A 19259-nucleotide genomic window follows, 5' to 3' on the forward strand; every position below is an offset into this window, starting at 1 on the left:
AAGTGGGTACTGTGCTGCGGCCACATACTGGAGGCTATAGTACATGGGAAGTGGTACTGTGGCTGCGGTCACATACTGGGGGCTATAGTACATGGGAAGTGGTACTGTGCTGCGGTCACATACTGGGGGCTATAGTACATGGGAAGTGGTACTGTGCTGCGGTCACACGCTGGAGGCTATAGTACATGGGAAGTGGTACTGTGCTGTGGTCACATACTGGGGGCTATAGTACATGGGAAGTGGTACTGTGCTACGGTCACATACTGGAGGCTATAGTACATGGGAAGTGGTACTGTGCTGCGGTCACATACGGGGGGCTATAGTACATGGGAAGTGGTACTGTGCTACGGTCACATACTGGAGGCTATAGTACATGGGAAGTGGTACTGTGCTGCGGTCACATGCTGGAGGCTATAGTACATGGGAAGTGGTACTGTGCTGCGGTCACATACTGGAGGCTATAGTACATGGGAAGTGGTACTGTGCTGCGGTCACATACTGGAGGCTATAGTACATGGGAAGTGGTACTGTGCTACGGTCACATACTGGAGGCTATAGTACATGGGAAGTGGTACTGTGCTGCGGTCACATACTGGAGGCTATAGTACATGGGAAGTGGTACTGTGCTGCGGTCACATGCTGGAGGCTATAGTTCATGGGAAGTGGTACTGTGCTGCGGTCACATACTGGAGGCTATAGTACATGGGAAGTGGTACTGTGCTGCGGTCACATACTGGAGGCTATAGTACATGGGAAGTGGTACTGTGCTACGGTCACATACTGGAGGCTATAGTACATGGGAAGTGGTACTGTGCTGCGGTCACATACTGGAGGCTATAGTACATGGGAAGTGGTACTGTGCTGCGGTCACATACTGGAGGCTATAGTACATGGGAAGTGGTACTGTGCTACGGTCACATACTGGGGGCTATAGTACATGGGAAGTGGTACTGTGCTACGGTCACATACTGGGGGCTATAGTACATGGGAAGTGGTACTGTGCTGCGGTCACATACTGGAGGCTATAGTACATGGGAAGTGGTACTGTGCTACGGTCACATACTGGGGGCTATAGTACATGGGAAGTGGTACTGTGCTGCGGTCCCATACTGGAGGCTATAGTACATGGGAAGTGGTACTGTGCTGCGGTCACATACTGGGGGCTATAGTACATGGGAAGTGGTACTGTGCTACGGTCACATACTGGAGGCTATAGTACATGGGAAGTGGTACTGTGCTACGGTCACATACTGGAGGCTATAGTACATGGGAAGTGGTACTGTGCTACGGTCACATACTGGAGGCTATAGTACATGGGAAGTGGTACTGTGCTGCAGTCATATACTGGGGGCTATAGTACATGGGAAGTGGTACTGTGCTACGGTCACATACTGGAGGCTATAGTACATGGGAAGTGGTACTGTGCTGCAGTCATATACTGGGGGCTATAGTACATTGGAAGTGGTACTGTGCTACGGTCACATACTGGGGGCTATAGTACATGGGAAGTGGTACTGTGCTGCGGTCACATACTGGAGGCTATAGTACATGGGAAGTGGTACTGTGCTACGGTCACATACTGGAGGCTATAGTACATGGGAAGTGGTACTGTGCTACGGTCACATACTGGGGGCTATAGTACATGGGAAGTGGTACTGTGCTACGGTCACATACTGGGGGCTATAGTACATGGGAAGTGGTACTGTACTGCGGTCACATGCTGGAGGCTATAGTACATGGGAAGTGGTACTGTGCTGCGGTCACATGCTGGAGGCTATAGTACATGGGAAGTGGTACTGTGCTGCGGTCACATGCTGGAGGCTATAGTACATGGGAAGTGGTACTGTGCTGCGGTCACATACTGGAGGCTATAGTACATGGGAAGTGGTACTGTGCTACGGTCATTCACTCCGTGTGATATCAGTTACTGAACCCCAAGAAGTGGAAGTTTGGGGAGCAGCACAGGATGAAGGGGCTTTCCCGTCTGTCCCGGCCCCTGGCCCTGCGGTTCCTCCTCCTCAGCACTTCCTATAGACAAGTGCTGATACCAGAGAACAATAAAGAGGAGCTTACACTCTACGTACATGGCGGAGGTCACCGTCACCCAGAAAATTAAGCCGACCCCGGAAGCCGCGCACATTTCTCCACATTGTGTAATCGGGACTATTTTTTATGTAGTCTCCTCTGTATCTAACCACAAACAGACATAATATAACATGGGGGAGGCGGGGCAAGCAGAGGGAGTCCTCCATACTTTACACTGCAGGCTCCAGTGAAAATAAAAGCTTCAAATGACATGGTCTTTATTTAAAAAAAATGTTTCAGGGACAATTAATGACTTCTGAGGATTTCAGGCCGGAGGCGACTGATTGTTCTGCTTCTCTTACAGCCGAATTCCTGGATCTCCCCGCGACAGTTCTGCTGCCCGAGAGCTCGTCTCCCGGCGCCTCCGTCCACCGCTTCACTGTGGTCAACTGCACCAGCAGCAACCCGACCGTCACCATCACCCGAGTCACCCCCTCCGCCCCTTACTTCAACACCCCGACGCAGACCAAAGCCGGAACTGATGAGTACGCCTTAGAGGTGCGTCCAGAGCAAGAAGTGGTACTGTGCACTGTCCATATATACAGGAGGAGTGGTACTGTGCACTGTCCATATATACAGGAGGAGTGGTACTGTGCACTGTCCATATATACAGGAGGAGTGGTACTGTGCACTGTCCATATATACAGGAGGAGTGGTACTGTGCACTGTCCATATATACAGGGGGAGTGGCACCGTGCACTGTCCATATATACAGGAGGAGTGGTACTGTGCACTGTCCATATATACAGGAGGAGTGGTACTGTGCACTGTCCATATATACAGGAGGAGTGGTACTGTGCACTGTCCATATATACAGGGGGAGTGGCACCGTGCACTGTCCATATATACAGGAGGAGTGGTACTGTGCACTGTCCATATATACAGGAGGAGTGGTACCGAGCACTGTCCATATATACAGGAGGAGTGGTACTGTGCACTGTCCATATATACAGGAGGAGTGGTACTGTGCACTGTCCATATATACAGGAGGAGTGGTACTGTGCACTGTCCATATATACAGGAGGAGTGGTACCGTGCACTGTCCATATATACAGGAGGAGTGGTACCGAGCACTGTCCATATATACAGGAGGAGTGGTACTGTGCACTGTCCATATATACAGGAGGAGTGGTACTGTGCACTGTCCATATATACAGGAGGAGTGGTACCGAGCACTGTCCATATATACAGGAGGAGTGGTACTGTGCACTGTCCATATATACAGGAGGAGTGGTACTGTGCACTGTCCATATATACAGGAGGAGTGGTACTGTGCACTGTCCATATATACAGGAGGAGTGGTACCGTGCACTGTCCATATATACAGGAGGAGTGGTACTGTGCACTGTCCATATATACAGGAGGAGTGGTACCGAGCACTGTCCATATATACAGGAGGAGTGGTACTGTGCACTGTCCATATATACAGGAGGAGTGGTACTGTGCACTGTCCATATATACAGGAGGAGTGGTACTGTGCACTGTCCATATATACAGGGGGAGTGGCACCGTGCACTGTCCATATATACAGGAGGAGTGGTACTGTGCACTGTCCATATATACAGGAGGAGTGGTACCGAGCACTGTCCATATATACAGGAGGAGTGGTACTGTGCACTGTCCATATATACAGGAGGAGTGGTACTGTGCACTGTCCATATATACAGGAGGAGTGGTACTGTGCACTGTCCATATATACAGGAGGAGTGGTACCGTGCACTGTCCATATATACAGGAGGAGTGGTACCGAGCACTGTCCATATATACAGGAGGAGTGGTACTGTGCACTGTCCATATATACAGGAGGAGTGGTACTGTGCACTGTCCATATATACAGGAGGAGTGGTACCGAGCACTGTCCATATATACAGGAGGAGTGGTACTGTGCACTGTCCATATATACAGGAGGAGTGGTACTGTGCACTGTCCATATATACAGGAGGAGTGGTACTGTGCACTGTCCATATATACAGGAGGAGTGGTACCGTGCACTGTCCATATATACAGGAGGAGTGGTACTGTGCACTGTCCATATATACAGGAGGAGTGGTACCGAGCACTGTCCATATATACAGGAGGAGTGGTACTGTGCACTGTCCATATATACAGGAGGAGTGGTACTGTGCACTGTCCATATATACAGGAGGAGTGGTACTGTGCACTGTCCATATATACAGGGGGAGTGGCACCGTGCACTGTCCATATATACAGGAGGAGTGGTACTGTGCACTGTCCATATATACAGGAGGAGTGGTACCGAGCACTGTCCATATATACAGGAGGAGTGGTACTGTGCACTGTCCATATATACAGGAGGAGTGGTACTGTGCACTGTCCATATATACAGGAGGAGTGGTACTGTGCACTGTCCATATATACAGGAGGAGTGGTACCGTGCACTGTCCATATATACAGGAGGAGTGGTACCGAGCACTGTCCATATATACAGGAGGAGTGGTACCGAGCACTGTCCATATATACAGGAGGAGTGGTACTGTGCACTGTCCATATATACAGGAGGAGTGGTACTGTGCAGTGTATATATATACAGGAGAAGTGGTACTGTGCACTGTCCATATATACAGGAGGAGTGGTACTGTGCAGTGTATATATATACAGGAGAAGTGGTACTGTGCACTGTCCATATATACAGGAGTGGTACTGTGCAGTGTCCATATATACAGGAGGAGTGGTACTGTGCAGTGTCCATATATACAGGAGGAGTGGTACTGTGCAGTGTCCATATATACAGGAGGAGTGGTACTGTGCAGTGTCCATATATACAGGAGGAGTGGTACTGTGCACTGTCCATATATACAGGAGGAGTGGTACTGTGCACTGTCCATATATACAGGAGGAGTGGTACTGTGCACTGTCCATATATACAGGAGGAGTGGTACTGTGCAGTGTCCATATATACAGGAGGAGTGGTACTGTGCAGTGTCCATATATACAGGAGGAGTGGTACTGTGCAGTGTCCATATATACAGGGGGAGTGGTACTGTGCACTGTCCATATATACAGGAGGAGTGGTACTGTGCAGTGTCCATATATACAGGAGGAGTGGTACTGTGCAGTGTCCATATATACAGGAGGAGTGGTACTGTGCAGTGTCCATATATACAGGGGGAGTGGTACTGTGCACTGTCCATATATACAGGAGGAGTGGTACTGTGCAGTGTCCATATATACAGGAGGAGTGGTACTGTGCAGTGTCCATATATACAGGGGGAGTGGTACTGTGCACTGTCCATATATACAGGAGGAGTGGTACTGTGCACTGTCCATATATACAGGAGGAGTGGTACTGTGCACTGTCCATATATACAGGAGGAGTGGTACTGTGCAGTGTCCATATATACAGGAGGAGTGGTACTGTGCACTGTCCATATATACAGGAGGAGTGGTACTGTGCACTGTCCATATATACAGGAGGAGTGGTACTGTGCACTGTCCATATATACAGGAGGAGTGGTACTGTGCAGTGTCCATATATACAGGAGGAGTGGTACTGTGCAGTGTCCATATATACAGGAGGAGTGGTACTGTGCAGTGTCCATATATACAGGGGGAGTGGTACTGTGCACTGTCCATATATACAGGAGGAGTGGTACTGTGCAGTGTCCATATATACAGGAGGAGTGGTACTGTGCAGTGTCCATATATACAGGAGGAGTGGTACTGTGCAGTGTCCATATATACAGGGGGAGTGGTACTGTGCACTGTCCATATATACAGGAGGAGTGGTACTGTGCAGTGTCCATATATACAGGAGGAGTGGTACTGTGCAGTGTCCATATATACAGGGGGAGTGGTACTGTGCACTGTCCATATATACAGGAGGAGTGGTACTGTGCACTGTCCATATATACAGGAGGAGTGGTACTGTGCACTGTCCATATATACAGGAGGAGTGGTACTGTGCAGTGTCCATATATACAGGAGGAGTGGTACTGTGCAGTGTCCATATATACAGGGGGAGTGGTACTGTGCACTGTCCATATATACAGGAGGAGTGGTACTGTGCAGTGTCCATATATACAGGAGGAGTGGTACTGTGCAGTGTCCATTGTATACTTTGTCGTTGCAGAAAAAGAGAAGCTTGATCCAGCGCTGGGATTATAAGGAAATAATAGTCCAAATATAATAAACAGTCCATATACACGGGGCGGATGCGTCAGATGGCCGGTCTACGCGTTTCGCACAAATCACGTGTCCTCACGGCGTGTTGCATTTACTACAAGATACGGCCGCATTTATATCCAGTGCCCGCTGTGTGAGACCTGCGTATACACCGGTGTTTATGTGGCGCTGTACGGGTGACGTGTATACGGCTATTGGTCGGACGTGAACTCCACACTTAGGCCTTGTTCACACGGAAGCCGAACGCCTCCAAACACCTGTCCATTCATTTCAATGGGAAAAACGGCGTTCTGTTCCGACAGGGCATTTCTCAAAACGGCCGCGTAAAAAACGCCCACGAAAAAGAAGTGCGAGTCACTTGAGCCGTTTTTGGAGCCGTTTTTCATTGACTCTATAGAAAAACAGCCGTAAAAAACGCGAGTATGATGAAAAAACGCGCAGAAAATCAGGAGCGGTTTTTCCTTGATCTCCTCCGTATTTTCAGACGTTTTACATTGAGCCGATCGGACGGACACAAATACAGAGAAATGATTAAAAACGGGGTCAAGAAAAAGGGGAAGGGTCTCCGTTGTATTTCCGCCGGATACGGATCCCACTAGAATTGCGCACCTCGACCAGTCACATGATGAGAAGACCGGCGATTCAGAACCAATAAGTTACAGTCGACACTAGAATTAGCTGTTGGTAATAAGTCAAGTTCCCCCACATTAATGGCTCTAGTTTTACTAAAAATATTATCACACAACAAAATGGGGGACCACTATCATTCTAAGGCCCGGTTCACATGGAGATTTTTGCCGAGGAAACTGCGGTAAAAAACAGCCGAAATTGACTTCAATGGAAGGTGGAGACGTTTTTTTACCACGAGCAAAAAAACACGCTTGCGGGAAAAAGAAGCTCCGCCCTGTCTTGTGGCGTATTCCGCCTCAAACACTCCAATGAAATCAATGGGAGACGGAAACAAACAGGTTTTTTACGTGTTTTTTTGCCGCAATTTTTGCCGATTTTTCCAGCAATAAACGCACGTGGAATTTCACTTTCTCTCTTGAAGAAATAGGGGGAAAAAAACTGCAGCAAAAAACGCGTGTGGTGCAAAACCACTTCAAAAAAACCGGAGCTGATTTTTCCGAGCAGAATTTTCTGTCTGCAGAAACTCAGTGTGAACAGGGACTAACAGCGTGAACAGGGACTAACAGCGTGAACAGGGACTAACAGCGTGAACAGGGACTAACAGCGTGAACAGGGACTAACAGCGTGAACAGGGACTAACAGCGTGAACAGGGACTAACAGTGTGAACAGGGACTAACAGCGTGAACAGGGACTAACAGTGTGAACAGGGACTAACAGCGTGAACAGGGACTAACAGTGTGAACAGGGACTAAGGGATAAACTGAATCAAAGAAAAAATAAATAAGTAAAATATAGATTATAAATCCACATGATGTAACCCTTTAATAACGGGCAGAGGGGCTTCTCAACGATTCCGTCTCATGTGGGGGCAACAATCTGGTATGTGACATGTTCAACAATCCAGGACACGAGATCCCAATCCAAAAGTAGCAATACTAATGTGTCCCGGTCCCCCATATTAGTGTCACTAGTGTTCATAAAAAATAAATAGTGTATATAGAGTCCTACAGATAAACGGGACCACCATCATTTTGAAGCTTGAGTTGGATCGTGATAAAACAGGGAACACATATGTATAATATACCCCCATATTAATGTGACATTCTTCCTCATGTGGGGGCCACAATCTGACACGACGAATAGAAACTTCAAAAATGACCGAAGAACAAAAGCTCCACCGGACTTGTGAGCCCAAATCCAAAGAGTGACCGTACTGTGCGTCAGGTTCCCCATATTGGTGGCACGAATATTTATTAAAGATATTCTATGTAATCCATATAACACACAACAATATGGGAGACCACCGTCGTTCTAAGGGTTAGGGTGAATCAAAATGAGAACATGCCCACAATGTGACCCCTATAATGGGGGGGGGGGGGGTGAAATCCTTGGTAGGTTCAATCTCATAAAGGGGAAACAATCTGGTAGAATATTCAATAATCGGAGGATTAACCAGAAAACAGGAGCCCAGATAGTGGGACGTCCGGTAAAAGGGGTTTACGAGCCAAGACTCGGCTGGGTGGCCGGTGGTCTTCTATATTCCATGATGTAAGTTACAGGAGCAGGGGAGCGAATCGCGTGGTCAGAGAAAGAAAGCCAAAGGTACAAAGGACGACCGTAGGGGACGTGTACGGGACATCTCCTCAAATCTGAGCCCGCGGGACCCTGGTTCTGAGACGGTAGATCCAGAAAGCCCCCCTGTCCAGCAGGTTACCCCCTCCGTTAGGCTGGAGTTCACGTCACCTGTATGGTGAGACTGCGGTTTATTCGTTCGGCCGTGTTCACACATGAGTAACCTCTGACCCTTCAATTGGGATCCAGCCATTGGACGTGGATGACATGGCGGTTTCTTTCTGGTGAACTCACTGGATATAAATGCGGCCGTATCTTGTAGTAAATGCAACACGCCGTGAGTGAGGACACGTGATTTGTGCGAAACGCGTAGACCGGCCATCTGACGAATCCGCCCCGTGTATATGGACTGTTATTATATTTGGACTATTATTTCCTTATATTCCCAGCGCTGGATCAAGCTTCTCTTTTTCTGCTTTGATCTTCATCGTGTCGCCGCCACGAGGGTCCGTGCGCTGTCCGGGCTTGGACGCAGGATCGGCGAGCTGGAGGATTCCTCCCCCATTTACTTCTACTTTGTCGTTGTCAGATCACGCTCGGCAGCTCGGCGGCTTTGAACGCAGATGTGGTGAACGAGTTTATCCTGGAGATCACGGCGCAGTGCGGCAACGAAACCGCCGTCGGTCAGCTCTTTGTCAGGATACTCGATGATGTCCCAGAACCGCAGTGTGAGCCGCAGTTTTCCAGCCAAGGTGAGAAGAGAACGAGCACAGAGACCATGATGGGGGTACTGAGGCTGTTATATGTGCTGGCCTACTACTCCCATCATTCACAGGTCACTCCTCTCATCCATGGATTAGATTTCACAGGATTGTTAGAATTTGGTGTTTGGGGGATACAATAAATATGGAGCAGGACCCCTCATTACAGGGTTAATCTGTGGCTGCGGAGACGTATGAGACTGCGCCATTCTTAGTAGTCACGCTGGAGTAAGATGCGGCACACAGCGCTCTATAAAGTGGACGCATTGTCAGCTGATTGAAATCTGGCCTAGGAACGTTGTTAACTTTGCCCCGTTGTTTTTTCTTTCTCACGATTATTGTGATCTGTTTGCTGTCAGTGAATGGAAACATTCGTATTTACATCCCGAGACTAGTACTTCTGACAGCTGAAGGTTTGTTACAATGTGTCAGTGTAGACCATCCTCTGTGAGGTAAACCCAGCAGCAGCACAAAGCACTGTCTTTTCTCCTGGGCACCAAGCTGATGGCTCTGACTTGTAATGATAAATTGTAACAAACCCTCACTGTGTGAGCAGGACTTTTTTTCAGCCTCTGGATGTAAACAAAGAAATGTTTCTTAACTGACAGCAAGCAGAGATCCTTAATGTAGCATGCGGTCCCGGGGTCATGTGATGGCAATGCACACAGATTGATGGGGTGCTGCTCTCTCCCCGCAGTTGGAGACACAGTGCAGGTGTATTCCAGCGTTCCCGGTTCCAGCACCATATACATCGTAGTGTTACGGCAGCCGAAAAACCTTCCAGTCACGGTAAGTGGCCTCCCCAGGAGAGCAGCGCCTGACGCAAGTATCTACCTTGTTAAGCCCTCGCTGCTGTAATGTCCCATTATCCAGAGAGAAGACGGGGATGAAGCTTGAGTCTTGGGGCAAAATCTAGGGGTGAGGGGTTGGTACCAAAATGGCTTTATCCAAACTCCATAACTGGTGGCAGCGTCACAATGTATCAGATCTATGTATGCAAAACAGAAAGAAAATCCCCTGTCACTTCTGAACACCACGTTATAGTGTATTACATTACTTATCCTGTATTATACCCCAGAGCTGCACTCACTATTCTGCTGGTGGAGTCACTGTGTACATACATTACATTACTTATCCTGTACTGATCCTGAGTTACATCCTGTATTATACTCCAGAGCTGCACTCACTATTCTGCTGGTGGAGTCACTGTGTACATACATTACATTACTTATCCTGTACTGATCCTGAGTTACATCCTGTATTATACTCCAGAGCTGCACTCACTATTCTGCTGGTGGAGTCACTGTGTACATGCATTACATTACTTATCCTGTACTGATCCTGAGTTACATCCTGTATTATACTCCAGAGCTGCACTCACTATTCTGCTGGTGGAGTCACTGTGTACATACATTACATTACTTATCCTGTACTGATCCTTAGTTATATCCTGTATTATACTCCAGAGCTGCACTCACTATTCTGCTGGTGGAGTCACTGTGTACATACATTACATTACTTATCCTGTACTGATCCTTAGTTACATCCTGTATTATACTCCAGAGCTGCACTCACTATTCTGCTGGTGGAGTCACTGTGTACATACATTACATTACTTATCCTGTACTGATCCTTAGTTATATCCTGTATTATACTCCAGAGCTGCACTCACTATTCTGCTGGTGGAGTCACTGTGTACATACATTACATTACTTATCCTGTACTGATCCTTAGTTACATCCTGTATTATACTCCAGAGCTGCACTCACTATTCTGCTGGTGGAGTCACTGTGTACATACATTACATTACTTATCCTGTACTGATCCTTAGTTATATCCTGTATTATACTCCAGAGCTGCACTCACTATTCTGCTGGTGGAGTCACTGTGTACATACATTACATTACTTATCCTGTACTGATCCTTAGTTACATCCTGTATTATACTCCAGAGCTGCACTCACTATTCTGCTGGTGGAGTCACTGTATACATACATTACATTACTTATCCTGTACTGATCCTGAGTTACATCCTGTATTATACTCCAGAGCTGCACTCACTATTCTGCTGGTGGAGTCACTGTGTACATACATTACTTATCCTGTACTGATCCTGAGTTATATCCTGTATTATACTCCAGAGCTGCACTCACTATTCTGCTGGTGGAGTCACTGTGTACATACATTACATTACTTATCCTGTACTGATCCTGAGTTATATCCTGTATTATACTCCAGAGCTGCACTCACTATTCTGCTGGTGGAGTCACTGTGTACATACATTACATTACTTATCCTGTACTGATCCTGAGTTACATCCTGTATTATACTCCAGAGCTGCACTCACTATTCTGCTGGTGGAGTCACTGTGTACATACATTACATTACTTATCCTGTACTGATCCTGAGTTACATCCTGTATTATACTCCAGAGCTGCACTCACTATTCTGCAGTCTTCAGAGCTGAAATCTCCCAGCATTCCTTTCTTCTTCAGTGTTCGCAGTATTTGTCCTGGTGATTTGCATTCTGGGATGGGATGTTTTTACACCAGGCTTAGCTAAGCTGTTTCGGGATGTCTGTCCTGCTTGCTGACTGTTTTCTGGGAGATGTAATATTAGAGCAGAGTGTTTGGGAACGTCAGGTGTGGGGGAGGGGAGCAGGTGATGACTCCTCTGATCAGTAATGATTGCTCAGTCCGGAGGGGTCGGGGGGCCGGATTATTGGGCTTTCCTGTGACACTTGTATATTAGAGTGTGTGACTTGTGACCGTCTCCTCTGCCGCCAGTTTCAGATAACGCAGCCCAGTTTGTCGCCGTTCACCATCCAGCAGAATGGACACGTCATGGCTCCGACCTTGGGCTTCAGCAATATGGCGGCGGTGAGTATAACCCGCGCCTGATAACGCGCTGTCCCTCTGTAGATTATAATGACACCTTCATTCCGATAGTGACCGCGCTTTTTGCCATTGTTTTATCTTTTGCGCTGAGGGTAAAGCGTACAAGCCGCGCAGGACCGGCGTAGTGACTTATGTCGCAGCCTGGCCACGCCCCTTTACGTAGATGGCTCCAATCGCTATAAAGTGTTAAATGAAATGTAATTGTGGCATTTGCGCCATTGTTACGTAACCGCGTTTTCTTGGCGGCTTCATTTTTCCACAGACCTACCAGCTGCAGATCAAGGTGACCGACCGTCTGGGAAACACGTGTAACGGAACGCTGAACGTTAAAGTGCTCGCCGTCTACAACAACCCCATCAACTTCACGTGAGTGTGACGCGCGGTCCAAGCTGAGGGACGAGGCACGCCAGCCCCAGACCTCACTGCCCAACGGGGTAATCAGGGAGTAGGTACTGGCGCCCCCCAGAGGTGACGCTGAAAACTGCCACTGTTCTGTCTCTCAGGAGCTCGTCTGTATCGGTCACCATCATGGAGAACGGCGGAGCCAACCAGATGGTGACGGCGGTGAAGGCGCGAGGCAGCGACGTCCTGTACGAGATGATTAACCCCGGCACGTCCTACTACATCGAGTCAGGTATCCTCCCCGCACCCTAAGGACCGCCCGTAGAACCGCCGCACGGTCGGGTAATAATCGCACTGCGGTCTCTTCACAGTGACCGGAACCATCAGAACGACCTACAACCTCGACCTGGACACAATCCCGGCATTGGTTACCACGACTCTCCAGGTCCGAGCCTACGACCGCTACGAAAGAAGCAACAGCGCGACCGTCAGCGTAACCGTCAGTGTGCTGGACGTCAACGACATCGCCCCGCAGTGCAGCCCGGCAATTATCGTGTGAGTGTAAGACCGCAAATATTACACCCAGCGTACAGGACGGGAGAAGTGGTACTGTGCAGTGTCCATATATACAGAATAATACAGATACTGAGAATTACACCCAGTATACAGGACAGGAGAAGTGGTACTGTGCAGTGTATATATATACAGAATAATACAGATACTGAGAATTACACCCAGTATACAGGACAGGAGAAGTGGTACTGTGCAGTGTCCATATATACAGAATAATACAGATACTGAGAATTACACCCAGTATACAGGACAGGAGAAGTGGTACTGTGCAGTGTCCATATATACAGAATAATACAGATACTGAGAATTACACCCAGTATACAGGACAGGAGAAGTGGTACTGTGCAGTGTGTATATATACAGAATAATACAGATACTGAGAATTACACCCAGTATACAGGACAGGAGAAGTGGTACTGTGCAGTGTATATATATACAGAATAATACAGATACTGAGAATTACACCCAGTATACAGGAGAAGTGGTACTGTGCAGTGTATATATATACAGAATAATACAGATACTGAGAATTACCCCCAGTATACAGGACAGGAGAAGTGGTACTGTGCAGTGTGTATATATACAGAATAATACAGGTACTGAGAATTACACCCAGTATACAGGACAGGAGAAGTGGTACTGTGCAGTGTATATACAGAATAATACAGATACTGAGAATTACACCCAGTATACAGGACAGGAGAAGTGGTACTGTGCAGTGTCTCTATATACATAGAATAATACAGATACTGAGAATTACACCCAGTATACAGGACAGGAGAAGTGGTACTGTGCAGTGTCCATATATACAGAATAATACAGATACTGAGAATTACACCCAGTATACAGGACAGGAGAAGTGGTACTGTGCAGTGTATATATATACAGATACTGAGAATTACACCCAGTATACAGGACAGGAGAAGTGGTACTGTGCAGTGTCCATATATACAGAATAATACAGATACTGAGAATTACACCCAGTATACAGGACAGGAGAAGTGGTACTGTGCAGTGTATATATATACAGATACTGAGAATTACACCCAGTATACAGGACAGGAGAAGTTGTTCGGTGCTTTATAATAAAATATCAGCTGTTCAGACAGGAATGTTTATATTCGGGTGTTAATGATTTTTTGGGGTGTTGTGGGCTGAACCCCCCAATCATTTCTTCGCTTACCTCTCAGGGATCAGGTTCCGGAGAGCTCGGCCGTTGGTCACATGTTTGTGGATTTCTCCTGCACGGATCCGGATTATAACGCCACGGCGCTCAGCTTCTCCATCATCCCCAACGCCAACTCCATGTTCTCGTTCCGCATGCAGGGCTCCCGGCTCGTGGTGAGTCGCCCTCATTATTAACCCTCCGGCCTCGTTATTAACCCTCCGGCCTCATTATTAACCCTCCGGCCTCATTATTAACCCTCCGGCCTCATTATTAACCCTCCGGCCTCATTATTAACCCTCCGGCCTCATTATTAACCCTCCGGCCTCGTTCACACCTCCGTGTTATTACTGTCAGCAAATACGGAGCGACGTCTACAATGCACATTCATAGCCGTCCGCAATTGCGGGAGCGCCAATAGACGTACATGGGCGAGTTCGTGCCGCAATTACGGATGAGAATCCGACATGTTCTATATTTTCGGATCTTTTCTACGGCACGGAGACCTCTGTAAATAGACGGAAAGGTGTCCGTGACCCATAGAAAGTAACGGGTCCGCAGATTATCCGTAATTACGGATGGAAACCGCGGTCGTGCACACGAGGCCTGACCCAAAGTCTCCTCTCCATGTGCTGTGCAGGGAAATACTCTATTGCTCCCTGTTATCAGCCATTTCAGGCTGGGGGAGGGTCACTGTAGCGTTCATCGATGGGATGAGTGACCGGCGCCTCCCGCATAGTCATTACTTTGTTACATATTTGTCACATTAGCAGAAGCCCCGCCCCCTTTGAGCGCGGTTTGGCGGGACGGTTGGAGGGTTTACATGTGAGTGATGACAGCCGCTCCTCTTATAATACTCCAGCGCCGGTATAAGGTCCGGACTACGAGGGTTATTGTCCTTTAATATAGAAGAATAAAGCAGAGTGGGGGATGGGGGCACATGGGGAGGAATCCACGGTGTGGGGGGCAGTGTGTGGAGCCCGGGGCCCCTCTGTCGTCAGGTGATGAGCGGGGGATGGGCTCTCCCCTATAATTTGCACCTTCTCCCCCCAGATTAATAATACGCTGAATTACGACTCCTCTGAGATGGCGAGCGTCAACTTCCAATACTCCGCCACGGTCGTGGTGACAGACAGCGGGACACCGAAACTGACCAGTGAGTACCAGGCGCCGATCCGCCAGAGCCGCCGCCATCTTGTCATGTTCCCGTCTGACTCCCAGAGGGATCTATTGTTATCAGTTTTTACAGCAGCGCCCCAAAGTACATATTTAGGGGTCACATGTAATTCAGAGCCGCCATTATAACGGAGCCGCAGCCTAATGTCGGGGGAGGGGCGGCGTGGACTTCTCCGTGTCACCGCGTGTCTTTGCTTTGCAGCCAATATTCCGGTCTTCATCACGGTCACCGCTGTCAATGAATTCGCCCCTCAATGTGTTGGACCGACCGCCTTCACCGTTAATGAGAACGCACCATTCGGGACCGTTGTGGGACAGATAAACGCGACCGACGCCGACTACCCCTTCAACAACGTCCAGTTCTCCATTGAAGGCGGCCAGAATCCCCCCGTCTTCTACGTGGTCCCGAGAACTGGTAAAACGCACATCAAACCCCCCACAATTATCCGGAACCCTCATTAAAGGGACAGCGCACCAGCAGAGGGGTCACATGATGAGTCGCAGGGGGCGGAGTTTACTGACCCGGGGGAGGGGGACTCCACATAAAACCAATTGGCTGTGGAGCTCAGTTGTTCTTCACTCCATTACAGGGGAGATTAAGCTGCTCGGACCCCTGGACTTCGAGACCACGAGCAGCTACTCGCTGAAGATGATGGTGGTCGACCTCAACAACGACAACATGCCGGATCCGGCCAATCAGAAGACGACGTACTGCACCGTCACAGTCAGTGTAACGGTAAGACGCGCTCCGCACCGCGCCACTTCTCCACTGTAATGATGGGAACTTGTACGAGACGATGCGTGTGCACGGTCACCATGACAATGGCCCATAGACTTCTCTAATCACTGTAGCTGAGGGTTTGTTACAATGTATCCGGTCTACACAATCCTCTGTGAGGTGACGCAGCGGCAGCACAAATCTTTTTTTACCTGCACTGATACATTGTAACAAACTATAAGGATAGAGAATGTATCAGTCTGGAGTCCACAGAGGATTTTCTAGACTGGATATAATTATAGCAAACCCTCAGCTGTGTGAGCAGGACTAGATGTAAACAGAGTGTTTCCATTCACTGATAAAAAGCAGAGATCTTGAAAAACATGAAGAATAGAAACACAAAATCTATTAGAAAGTGGCAGAACTGTTCTATATATAACGCCGAAGCTCCGCTTACATGGGACTGCCGCGGCCCTTTACTGCGCGGCTCTGGTTTTGGGACGCGTTACATTAAGTATTATAAGAAGTAGCTGTCTGATGTTTGTCATCGTCGGCCATATTAGCTCTTGTCCTTCAGAAGCTCCTCCCCTTCTCAGCCAGCTGTCAATCACTGTAAGAGACCCCTCCCCTTTTTGTGACAAGGAATGCTGGGAAGTGTAGTTCCGTGGTGGCATCAGTGAGACAGGAAGTAGCTAACTTCTCCCACAATAGAAGTCCATATAACTGCAGCCTGGGACATCATTGCGGAGAGGAAAGGACAGACCCTGCATTTATAGGAAGCAAGCAGTTTTATTGTCCTCCCTGAGTCTCAACCCTGTTGAAATATCTGGAGGTTGTGCCCCGCCCCCTGCGGCGTGTATCGGAAATGTTGTTTTTTACTGATTTGCACAATTTCTTAAGATATAATCTCTAGATATGGCGGCGCGGCCGCTCGTTATCCGGTCAGAATTCCACAGAACTGAGATGGGAATAATATCGTGTGCGCGTCATGTTTATTATCGGCCCGTGGCGTCCATCTTGTGTTTTCTAGGATTATAACGACAACCCCCCAGTCTGCTCGCCGCCCTTTTATTTCACGACAATATACTCCACCTTGTCGACCGTTGCCCCCGTGGAGACGATAACCTGCAGTGACAAAGACGTGACGGCTCAGCTGTCCTACAACATCGTGGGAGGTAAGAGATCTCAGCGTGAGGCGCTAACCATGTGGAGGCGCGGGGCACGCGGCGCCGCATTATAGTCGTCTGTCATCTTCATTCCGCACTTACCTTCCTTTAATTTGGCATCCGGTAATCCAGAAAATCGGACAATCCAGCGCCGTCAGGTCCCACTGATGCCGAACTAAAGGAATTTTACTGTCACGTCTAAGGTGTAAGTTCTGCGCTGGGGGCGGGGCTCGCGCTGGGGGCGGGGCTCGCGCTGGGGGCGGGGCTCGCGCTGTGTAATCACCTCTCTGTATGGCAGGTAATGTTAATGGACGTTTTCGTCTGAATGGCGCGACCGTGAATCATAACCCGTTCTCATTTAACCCGGACGGGGTGATGGATCCCCTGAACTACGAGCTGCTTATCCGGGTGATGGACAGTTTGGTCTCCCCGCAGTTCAGCACCACAGCGACCGTGTTCATAACTGTGATCCCCTGGACCACGACGCAGCCGACAACAACCAAAACCACCCCGGTGAGAGGGCGCGGGGGGCGGGGAGAGCCTCTTATGTTTCCATTATATATGGGCTGCCGCTGCGCTCAGATCCTGCACCCCAACAATGGCCTGACAAGTCTGATGGACATACAGAGGGATTGGCGTCAGGTTATCACTGAGGTGACGATGATGACGGCGGTGGGGGAGGGTCCCGTGTGTAGAGTGATATTGGCCTGAAGTCCACATGTTTTATCCTCTTTATTCCAGACCCCGGAGAAGCAAACGCGGATCGTCAATCAAACCCTGGAATACTGGCAGCCGGACGTCTGGTTCATTGTCGTTCTGACAATCACTGGGGTTCTCTTACTGTCTGCCATTGCTTTACTGACATGGGCATTGTGTAAGAGGTGCGTGTTCTGTGTCCACGTATGTCATATATCACAGCGGTGACATCACCCGGCTCCACGTATGTCATATATCACAGCGGTGACATCACCCGTCTCCACCTATGTCATATATCACAGCGGTGACATCACCAGGCTCCACGTATGTCATATATCACAGCGGTGACATCACCCGTCTCCACCTATGTCATATATCACAGCGGTGACATCATTTGGCTCCACGTATGTCATATATCACAGCGGTGACATCACCCGTCTCCACGTATGTCATATATCACAGCGGTGACATCACCCGTCCCCACATGTCATATCACAGCGGTGACCTCATATATTACAGCGTTGACATCTGATATTACAACTGTGACATCCGATATTACAGCGGTGCCATCTTATATTACAGCGGTGACGTCATATATTATAGCGGTGACGGTATATATTACAGCGGTGACGTCATATATCACAGCGGTGACATCACCCGTCCCCACATATGTCATATCACAGCGGTGACCTCATATATCAGTGGTGACATCATATAATACAGCGGTGACGTCATATATTAGTGGTGACATCATATAATACAGCAGTGACGTCATATATTACAGTGGTTACAGATATTACAGCGGTGACATCAGATATTACAGCGGTGACATCAGATATTACAGTGGTGACGTCATATAAATATATTACAGCGGTGACGTCATATATTACAGCGGTGACATCTTATATTACAGCGGTGACGTCATATATTACAGCGGTGACGTCATATATTACAGCGGTGACATCAGATATTACAGAGGTGACATCAGATATTACAGCGGTGACATATATTACAGCAGTGACGTCATATATTACAGCAGTGACGTCATATATTACAGCGGTGACGTCATATATTACAGCGGTGACGTCATATATTACAGCGGTGACATCATATATTACAGCAGTGACGTCATATATTACAGCGGTGACATCTTATATTACAGCAGTGACGTCATATATTACAGCAGTGACATCATATATCACAGCGGTGACGTCATATATTACAGCAGTGAGATCAGATATTACAGCGGTGACATCTTATATTACAGCGGTGACGTCATATATTACAGCGGTGACATCAGATATTACAGAGGTGACATCAGATATTACAGCGGTG

General features: G+C 48.2%; 1 protein-coding gene across 1 annotated transcript in view; it reads left to right on the top strand.

The window, feature by feature from the left end:
- The window catches only part of CDHR4 (cadherin related family member 4), a 35064-nt gene that overhangs the window by 2582 nt on the left and 13223 nt on the right, over positions 1-19259 (top strand). The window contains exons 2-15 of the mRNA XM_075831991.1: positions 2390-2583; positions 9021-9183; positions 9890-9981; positions 11978-12070; positions 12351-12454; positions 12592-12722; positions 12802-12985; positions 14194-14344; positions 15222-15324; positions 15547-15759; positions 15935-16080; positions 17093-17237; positions 17527-17741; positions 17970-18109. Coding sequence (XP_075688106.1) covers positions 2390-2583; positions 9021-9183; positions 9890-9981; positions 11978-12070; positions 12351-12454; positions 12592-12722; positions 12802-12985; positions 14194-14344; positions 15222-15324; positions 15547-15759; positions 15935-16080; positions 17093-17237; positions 17527-17741; positions 17970-18109 — 2074 coding nt within the window. The remainder of the gene's footprint in view (positions 1-2389; positions 2584-9020; positions 9184-9889; positions 9982-11977; positions 12071-12350; positions 12455-12591; positions 12723-12801; positions 12986-14193; positions 14345-15221; positions 15325-15546; positions 15760-15934; positions 16081-17092; positions 17238-17526; positions 17742-17969; positions 18110-19259) is intronic.

This window comes from Rhinoderma darwinii, chromosome 7 (assembly GCF_050947455.1).
Source record: "Rhinoderma darwinii isolate aRhiDar2 chromosome 7, aRhiDar2.hap1, whole genome shotgun sequence".
NCBI lineage: Eukaryota > Metazoa > Chordata > Amphibia > Anura > Rhinodermatidae > Rhinoderma > Rhinoderma darwinii.